General features: G+C 34.2%; 1 protein-coding gene across 1 annotated transcript; it reads right to left on the bottom strand.

Annotated features, from left to right (window-relative positions):
* Positions 1–5,078: 5,078 nt before the first annotated feature.
* LOC131874765 (putative leucine-rich repeat receptor-like serine/threonine-protein kinase At2g24130) lies at positions 5,079–8,495 on the bottom strand. The gene is made up of 2 exons (XM_059218685.1): positions 5,801–8,495; positions 5,079–5,697 (listed from the first exon to the last, which is right to left on the bottom strand). Exons 1-2 carry the CDS (start codon positions 8,472–8,474, stop codon positions 5,243–5,245), a joined length of 3,129 nt encoding a protein of 1,042 aa, XP_059074668.1. The 5' UTR covers positions 8,475–8,495; the 3' UTR covers positions 5,079–5,242.
* Between the last annotated feature and the right edge of the window lie 1,111 nt (positions 8,496–9,606).

Here is a 9,606-nt window from a genome sequence, read left to right as displayed (position 1 = left end):
ATTGATATTTTTTTTCTTTTACAAGGTGTCTGGTTCAATGAGCACTGAAGGGAAAGAATCGGTAAGAAAACCCTTCAATATTGCTCTAAAAACACAAAGCCTACCTACCCATTACAAAAAGCCACCTGGGCACATTCCACAAAACCCCTCCCCATATTACATAATCTTTCCATTAGATACAAAAGAAGTTGCCATAAGAGGCATGCAAGAAGATATCACCAACATAATCTATCATTCAGATGAGAGAGAAGAGCAGTGACCAACTACAACTGAAGAATCAACAAAGTCATCCACGAACCACCCCTGTCTACAAAGAACAAGTCTCCAAGCCACTTATTAGCATTGAGACAGAGAACAAGAAATGAAACCACTGCAAGCGAGCCTACCAAGATAAGAACCGTGAACAAACAAACGATAATCCAGATAAGAAGGAGAAGGGGATGTTGGAAACCCAATGGAACCAAAATGAGGCCAAGCCAAAGAATAGCCCATAAGAATAGCCAAGCAAGAAAAAGAGAAACAAGAAACCACTGCATATACCATAACACCTGCAATTTCCAAGACCCCGATGACAACCACCATCTTCCAAGCCTTAACAAATTCATTCGTATGAAACAAATTACACCCCTGCCCACAAATCTCATCTTAACATATGAGTAAGACCACCAGAATGAAGGAGAAAAAAACATGAATAAAGAAAAACAAAGCTCGTATATAATCCAAGCTAGGTGAGAGAGAACATCATGACAATACTACCTTGAGGCAAAGCACGATACAACACAAAAAGTGCAGAAACCAACTCACCCAAACATAATTACCAAACCCACTGGCCAAAGGAGTGATCAAAGCACATCCAATCATAACTACCCAATCAAGCAACCAAACTGCGAACCATGATAAAGATCAATGCCAAAGAAACTTTAATGATCACTTGAGAACGAGTGAAGCGAAGCACGACATCACTCAGAAGCTACTAAAAACCAACTTACTGAAGCATAAATACCAAGGCCACGACCAGTAATCAAGCAAAGAGGATAACAAGCACAAGTCCCACCATGATTACCAAATCAAACATCCAAACTGCAAATCATGCTATAGAGGAATGCCAACTAACAATAATGATCAACTGAATAAGAGTGTGTAAGGGCATCAAACCAATGATTAACCTAATAAGCTTGATCTACCAAATAGGATAAAACCACACGGATGAAGTTCCAACACCATCCTCGCTCGAAGAGGAAATACTTACCGTGTATGCCATCAGCAAAAATGTTGCCATAAGGTGAGACAACACCCTCCCTAATGTAATACACTCACCCAAACATAAAAACTAAGGCGACGACCAGTAAACAAGCAATAAAGATAAAGAGCACTTCCCACCGTGATTACCAAATCACAACATCCAAATTGCAGATCATGCTAAAGATAAATGCCAACTAACAATAATAACTGACTGTGTGAGGGCATCAAAACCTATGATTGATCAAATAAGCCCGATCTGACAGACAAGATATAAACCACATAGATGAAGCTCCATCACCATCCTCACTCGTAGAGGAAATAATTACCGTGTATGCCATCAGCAAAAATGTTGCCATAAGGCGAGACAACACCCTCCCTAATGTAATACATGAAAGAACATCCACGACGAACAAGGAATGTGATGAAAGTAGAAAATCACAATCAATCATAAAGGAAACCACCCATCCAAAGAAATGAACAACCCATCAAAGTTCAGATTACACGTGTCATACTGAATCGAGCAAGAGGCCCCTGAACCCAAACTTCAACCAAAGGAATACTAAAAAAAATACTAATGCAAGAAGAGGGAATATCCCTAGGGAAGACTTCCAAATAATCAACATCTTCAACTACAACCTTATTATTTTATCTTCTTTAATTAATTAATTAATTAATTAAATCCTAATAAACTCATATTTCGACCTTCAAGACACATTTTCACATATCTAAACACCTTTGATTGACACATTGAGTTGGATTTGACTTTGTAATCATGATACCTTGCATCACTAAAACCCCTATTCTCCCCTCTTCTTCGATTATTTTAATATAATAGTCACACTTCTCCTAAATAGAGATGCAACATTATTATTAATTTAAATACAATACTTATTAATAATGCCATTATTTAGAGTTGATACATCATTAATGATGATATTTGCACTATATCTAATGCAAAGGTTTGCTTCCATAATAAATTTATCTTTAGTTTCAATTAAGTAATATCCATACTAGATTTTCATCATTATTATAATTAATGCTATTCTTAATGTAAATACAACTTAATCATAGCAATACAGTATCAAAAGGCCACAAATAATGTGTTTATTAATAACATTGATATTATTGAACAAGATTATTATTGTTCATGAAATATATATTTGAAATAAGACTCCTATTCCCAAAGTATTAAATTTCTTAACTTATATAAATGTGTAAATGTTAAATTTCTTTTAATAATTAAGGTAAATACATTTTCACTATATGTAATTATTTATAATTAATATGTTTATCACATATAACTACTATATATTTAATAGATAAATCTAATTATTAAATTTAGATACTCCATCTATGATCATTATATTTAATAAGTAAATTATATTCCTAAAGGGACTCACATTGTCAACATAATGATCTTTGCAACTATATTAATGAAGCTTTTCAAATGCTAAATTTTGATAAAAATAATAATTAATCTATTAATTCTAATAATATTAATGCTAAATTTTTGACGATTAATAATATTGATATTCATTCAATGTTAATACAATTCATCTCAGTTAGTAATGTTAATATTGATTAAATCATAATAAAGTATTACTCAATTTACTATACATTAGTTTTATTGGTCTCAAATTACATATTAAACACATACTATTATATAGATACTAAGTCCACCTAATAATATGAAATAGATCATTCCATGAATTATTGTTAATATTCCTCTTAGGGCAAACTCCACAATGTAGATATAGGTAAATTTGTCAATCATTTATATTCCTATGCATAATATCCTACACAATGTGTGTATGAGATTAATATTAATAACAATTATTTAAATATTGCTTAGCTGCATTTTTACTTTTCATTTATTAATTTCTTTTTGCTTTCAATTGGTTGTATCTCTAGCTTGATATTTTATCCAAGCTTATTGTCAAAATAAAGAAAAGAAAGAAGATAACTTTATGCTAACCTAACTCTGGGCACTCATCGATTGGAAAAGATCAAGCCCTAAATCCTTAAGAATGCCTCTTTATACTTTTTTGCACCCAAACACAACAATTGGGAAGACGATGGCTAGAGTTGGGGTGAATTGAGACGCATGGTGCAGAGGTGAGGGTAGCTAGAGGAAGAGCACCAATTACCACCCATGTTTCAATTATCGTTCAATCCTTGCTCACCCAACCCCTCAATTATTAAGCATTGACAATTTTTTGTGATCTTGATTATTTGGGCATCTTTAAGTCGGTAGTGGACAACACTTTGAAATGACCATATTTTGACCCTTGTGCACATAATAGATTCCAAAGCATGCATTATTACTATCGAAGGCATAACAATAGCTATAAGCAGTTAAGTCACATATGAAGATAACAAAAAAAATTATTGAAATCTGATGTACCTTTTAGAATATATGAATGTATGAAATCAACTAAAACGACTAGGGAATCCTTCCCTAAATGAATTTTCTATTTAGATCTCCTCGCACAGCAGATTGGAGATGCATGGGAGGAAGACATGGTCTGGGATAGGCATTCTAGATAGGGAGACTACCACTGGAAGGGTGGGGAGGAGTTGCCTCGAAGAATAGGGAAGACTACGGCAATACGGCCACCTAAGGCATCAAGGTTGTGGCCTCTCTATGGAAAGGTCATACCCTCGTTAGAGAGTTACCTGCCCCCAATAATTCCTGCTTTTATATTTACTTAAAATTTGTCTATTCTCTTAACCCCTTTTTAATCTAGAAGAGGCAGAGTTTCCTGAAAATGATTGAGATTGAAGCATGGGTCCTATCTAAAATTCATGATGACAGACAATATTCATACCAAAATAATATTCTTGTTTCTTACACTGAATTTTATTCCTACAACATAAAGATGAGTGGATTTATCTCCAAAACTAGGACAATATCGAACTTTTATTCAAGATGGATAGATCTATTTTCTTAGCCAATGTATTGGTATATAGATTTTCTTTAATAAAATTCTTTCTAGGTCACGCAATCTATAGATTCTTATAATAGGAAACAGTCTAAGCATACCCTATATACCTATATTCTCTGTTCTTCCTTACTCTCACAAAACTTAGCAATCGTTGTCTTATATCCTGCCACTCCTAATAATAGCAATCTAAAGGAAGATTTGGATTCATTGGTATTATACATTTTGTAAAATAATTATATCCGTTTGTTTTCACAACTATAGAAATTGCACCAACTTTTCCACAATATCAAATTCTCTATATAACTTCTGTAATGTATATTTGTTTACAGGCCACAACATTGAGTAAGTAGAAGTTTCTGTATTAATAGATCTACATATTTCCCATGCAACACAGTAAACAAGAAATAGCTTATATTTTAATTATTTTGCAGGTTTCAATCAACAAGAACTCACTCAAATATTGTTCATGTTTTACATTTACAATGCTTAAACAAAAGATTCTTTTCTATTTCTTTTTGAATAAGCACAGATATTTTCTATCCTCTGAAACATATCACGATTGAAACATTCTAAAAGTGCAGCTTACTATACAACGGATTACTTATTTAAAACTGAACTCCTTTCCATGCAAGATTTACGGCTGAAATAATTCTTCCTTTTACTTCTTTCACAACAGAGATAAAACCAAACGCATTCTTGAGTTACAGTAGAGAACATCTAAAAGATTTAAATTGCAGATTCAGACGAAGGTTTATTTTATTTGTGAGAGATGCATAATAGATACACTTTTTTTTTCCAATTACAGCAGTATACAGAACAGATCTATAATGCAGCTTTGAATATGAAGTGGCAGCAGTAAGTGAATACTCAAACATTGCCTCTTTTGTTTTTGCAAAGTTCAATACTAATACAGAAATACAATGCAAACTTGTATGCATACATTTCTATCCTTGAGTGTCTTATACAACTTTCCCATTACAACATTTTTACAACATCATTAAACAACAAAAAGGGACATTGTTTATCTCAAATAGAGCAAGAACAATTCTTTGGGCCTATGATGTAGATGTGGATGAACTTCCCTGATTTCCTGAGTCAGTGGTATTTATAATTCTTTCATTTCTAATGAAAGGTGAGATATCTATTGGTAACTGAAGAGTTTTAGGTGTACCAAGAAATGTACCTCTGATTGTATTTAGTCTATCAACTATCTCAATCATATTAGGTCGATCTTGAGGTGAATCCCTTGTGCAAAACAAACCAATTTCTATAAATTGAATAAGAAATTCCATCACCATTGTTGTCCCTGATTCATGAGCATCTATGAACAGGCAGTTATCCACCACATTTGAGATTTTATCTGGAAAATGCATTTCTGTCCATTTTTGTAGATTGATTCTTTCAATAAACATATCATCTGTTGGTTTCCTTCTTGTCAATAACTCTAAAATTAAAACTCCATAACTGTATACATCTCCCTTTGTAGTAAGCTGTCCACCAATTCCATACTCTAAAACAAGAAATTAACAAGGATCAATGAATCAGACATTTGAAGCATAAGAGAAACAAACAAAATCCATGAACTGTATATTTTAATAATGAGAAATCTATACCTGGTGCAATGTAGCCAATAGATCCTTTAAGTGCATCTGTAGAAGTCAAAGAATCCATCGAATTGCCAAAAATAATATTGGAAAGGCCAAAATCTGCTATATATGAAGTCATGTCATCTCCTAATAGGACATTGCTAGGCTTGAGGTCACAGTGAATCACTTGAACAAAGCAATAATGGTGAAGATATGCCATTCCTTCTGCTATCTCCATTGCTATCCTTATTCGATCACTCAAATTTAAACTACATCTACCCCCATCATGAGGATATAACCACCTCTCTAAACTTCCATTTGACATGAATGGAAGAATTAAGGCTTTGAAATCAAGGTTGGAGCATGCTGAAATGATTTTAATTACATTTCGGTGCCGAACTCTCTTTAATACATTGCATTCTCTACTAAAACTTTGATGAGCATGTTCATCTTGCAACTTGAGAACTTTAACAGCAATATTTCTACCATTGTTTAGAATACCTTTATAAACGGACCCAAAACTACCAACTCCTAAAATATTTTCATCACTAAACCCACCAGTTGCATCAACAAGTTCTTCATATGAAATTTTTGGAGGCCATACTTTGAGAGCAGGGGTATTGGAAAGTCTACATGATCTATAGGAAAATGCTATCAATAGAAGAGACATGATCAAAATTGCAATGCCGACAACAATAGGAATGATCACCTTTTTGGAGACTGATGGGTGTTTGTGATTGGAATGAGAGCATGGTGGCAAGTTTATCCATCCACCACAAAGGCCAATATTTCCCATTATTTCGGAGGCGTCAAGTGTTGCAAAAGCTCCTCCCTTTGGGACCTCTCCAGTTAACCTGTTTGAAGAGAGATTGAGATGCTGGAGCATTTTCATCTTTTCGAAAACCGCCGGTATTGTACCTGACAAATTATTACAAGAAAGATCCATGTACTGCAGATTTTGCAGATTTGCTAGTGATGGAGGGATTGGCCCCCAAAATGAATTCGAAGAAAGATTTAGATATTCCAGCTCTTTGCAGCTTGCCAGTGCACTAGGAATGCCACCAGAGAAATTGTTTTGAGAAACATCTATAGCTAACACCATAACCATTTTGCTCATTTCCAAAATAGAACCTTGTAGTAAATTTCCAGAAACATTGAAATAGAATTTGATATTCTGAAAACTTGCAAATTCAGGAGGTATATTTCCTGTTAGTTTGTTGTGCGCCATATCCACCTTTTCCAAAGTCTTGCATCTCCCTAAACTGGCAGGTATTTTCCCTGATAGCTGATTATGATCAAGATGAAGCCTTCTTAATTGTGGAAGTTCGCCAAGACTATCAGGGATTTGCCCTGAAAGCATATTTTCACTGAGTGACAACAATCCAAGCCTTTTTGATTGGCCAAAACTTTCTGGAATTCTTCCATGTAGGTTGTTTGTGTATAGATATAATCTTTCAAGATATTGAAGTTTACCCAATACAGATGGAATTGTCCCATTGAATCGGTTTTCTCCTAGTCTTAATAATGCCAAGTTTGTCAGGTTACCAATCTCCTTTGGTATGTTTCCCCCAATTTTATTTGACTGCAATTGTAATGAAGAGATTGAATTTGAAAGGCGACCAACTGAAGTAGGCAAGACGCCAGTGAGATTATTAAACGCCAAATCAAGTTCCTTCAAGCTGGAGCAATTAGTTAACACTGTTATAATAGAAAAACCACTACTTCCACTCACAAAATGATTTTGCCACAACCTTAACCGTCTCAGCTGCTTCATTTTCCCAAATTCCAGGGGCACTGCGCCGCTCAGTTGGTTCTGAGCCAAATCCAGCAGTTGCAGGTGAGTCCAATTCCCCACAGAGCTGGGTATTTCTCCAGTGAGTTGGTTTCCCCACAAATACAGTAGTTGCAACTCTGACAACCTTCCAAACTCCCATGGAATTGGGTCGTTTAAGTTGTTCTCACATAGCTCCAATATTTGGAGATTAGTGCAGTTTGAAAGAGAGACGGGGATTGGCCCTATTAAGTTGTTATAGCAGAGATCAAGCCAGTTTAGTTGACTAAGAAAACCCAACTCAGGAGGAATACCACCATGGAGTCTATTTTGGGCCAATTCAATGACATTTAAGGAGGACAGGTTTCCTAGGAAAGGTGGGATAATACCTGTCAGATTGTTTACTTCTAATAACATGATTTCTAGATTTGAAAGAAGACTAAACTCAGCGGGAATGCTTCCACTTAAATTGTTATAAGACAACCCAAGCCTTCTCACGCGAAACAGCCTTCCAAGCTGATATGGAATGGGACCTTCCAAATTATTATCAGACAACCCAAGCCAGGTCAAGCGAAACAACCTTCCTAGCTGATATGGAATATGGCCCTGGAAGCTATTATTATTGAGATTAAGTAATCTAAGGAAGGAAAGATTTCCCAGAGAGGGAGAGATTGAGCCAAGTAATCTCATACCTGTGAGATTCAAGGAAACCACACGCTGTCGACGAGAAGAGCAGGTGATGCCAGTCCAATTACAGAAGGTGTGATTGGGAGACCAATCAATCAAGGAGTTAAATGGATCGAGAGAGAGAGCAACTTTGAAAGCCATGAGAGCTTGTTGATCAGAGTAATTAGAAGGGTTCGCCATATGAGGAGGCAGCGCAGAGAGACAGGAAAAGAGCAGCAGAGGAAGCAGCATCATCATCTTCATTCTTAGCCTGCCTTTGACCGAGCCAACTCAGATACCCAAAATAAAACTATGAAATAAAAGTTCTGTAGGAGCAGGCATAATAAGTTCTCATGAAACAAACGTATAACGTGGAGCGCACGTTGAAGGCAACAACGGAGACTTAGAAAAATATTACTGAAAGAAAAAAGAACAGAGAGATGTTTCCATCTATATCAGAAATCCAGATCGTCTCAAATTCATTTAATCATTCTTTGAAAAGAACAGAGAGATGTTTCACACTTCTTAATCATTCTTTGATTTCCAAATTCATTTACATGTTTAAAATCGAGTTAAAAACAGATCAATAGTAGGAATTGTTTTCAATTATTACTGAATTTTAAAAAAAATTATATTAAAAATATAAAAGTTTAGGCGTTAGATTTAAATATTATATATTAGATTCAAATTTTTAATTTATTTAAATTGGTGGTTGTAAGTATTTTATTTTTGTCTTCAATTAATTGTTATAGTGAATTTTCTTTTGCTATTAGATTGTCTAATTATAAACAAAAAAAATTTGTGATATTATTTTTTATCTTTTTAATTATTTTGATGGTATCACTTAAGACTATACGTACAAAAATTTTCTCTACTTCTCATAATAGATTGGAGGCTATATTACCACCAACAATTGTTGCAACCTTTCATGCAATCAAAATATTTCTTTGTTGCAAGTTGTTCTATAACTTCCCATGTAACACCTGGAAGTTCATTCCATGCCCACACAATGGAGGAGGCTCTCAATTGAATTGCATGCTTTGTAGCTCCATACTCTCTAACCCACCTCCCTATCCTTCTTTCTCCTAGTACCGTGCTTTGCAGCTCCCCCTCTTTATAATTCTTCTTACTTTGCATTATATTTTTCTAAAATCTTTTTGTTTCATTTATTGTTTTCTTTATTGTTCTAAATCTTGAATAATTCTAATATTTTTATCACAAATTATAAATTTTTTATAAAATAAAAATAATTTTTTTTTTTTTTTCATTTATTCTTTCCTTTTTGACATAATTTACCTTTTTCCTTTACTAGTCCATTTATTTACAAAAATCTTTTTAATGAAATTCGTTCTTTCATTTTTATTCTTTCATGTTCTTAATATTTAATAATTATAAT

This window comes from Cryptomeria japonica, chromosome 4 (assembly GCF_030272615.1).
Source record: "Cryptomeria japonica chromosome 4, Sugi_1.0, whole genome shotgun sequence".
Taxonomy (NCBI): domain Eukaryota; kingdom Viridiplantae; phylum Streptophyta; class Pinopsida; order Cupressales; family Cupressaceae; genus Cryptomeria; species Cryptomeria japonica.
This window is presented reverse-complemented; position numbering and strand designations above follow the sequence as displayed.

What these genes read in the sequence shown, in the direction of transcription:
- LOC131874765 (XM_059218685.1), bottom strand. Translation starts at nt 8,474, where the DNA reads ATGAAGATGATGATGCTGCTTCCTCTGCTGCTCTTTTCCTGTCTCTCT. An exon ending in TATTGGCTACATTGCACCAG is followed by an intron (nt 5,698 to 5,800) that starts GTATAGATTTCT and finishes TTCTTGTTTTAG; the next exon opens with AGTATGGAATTGGTGGACAG.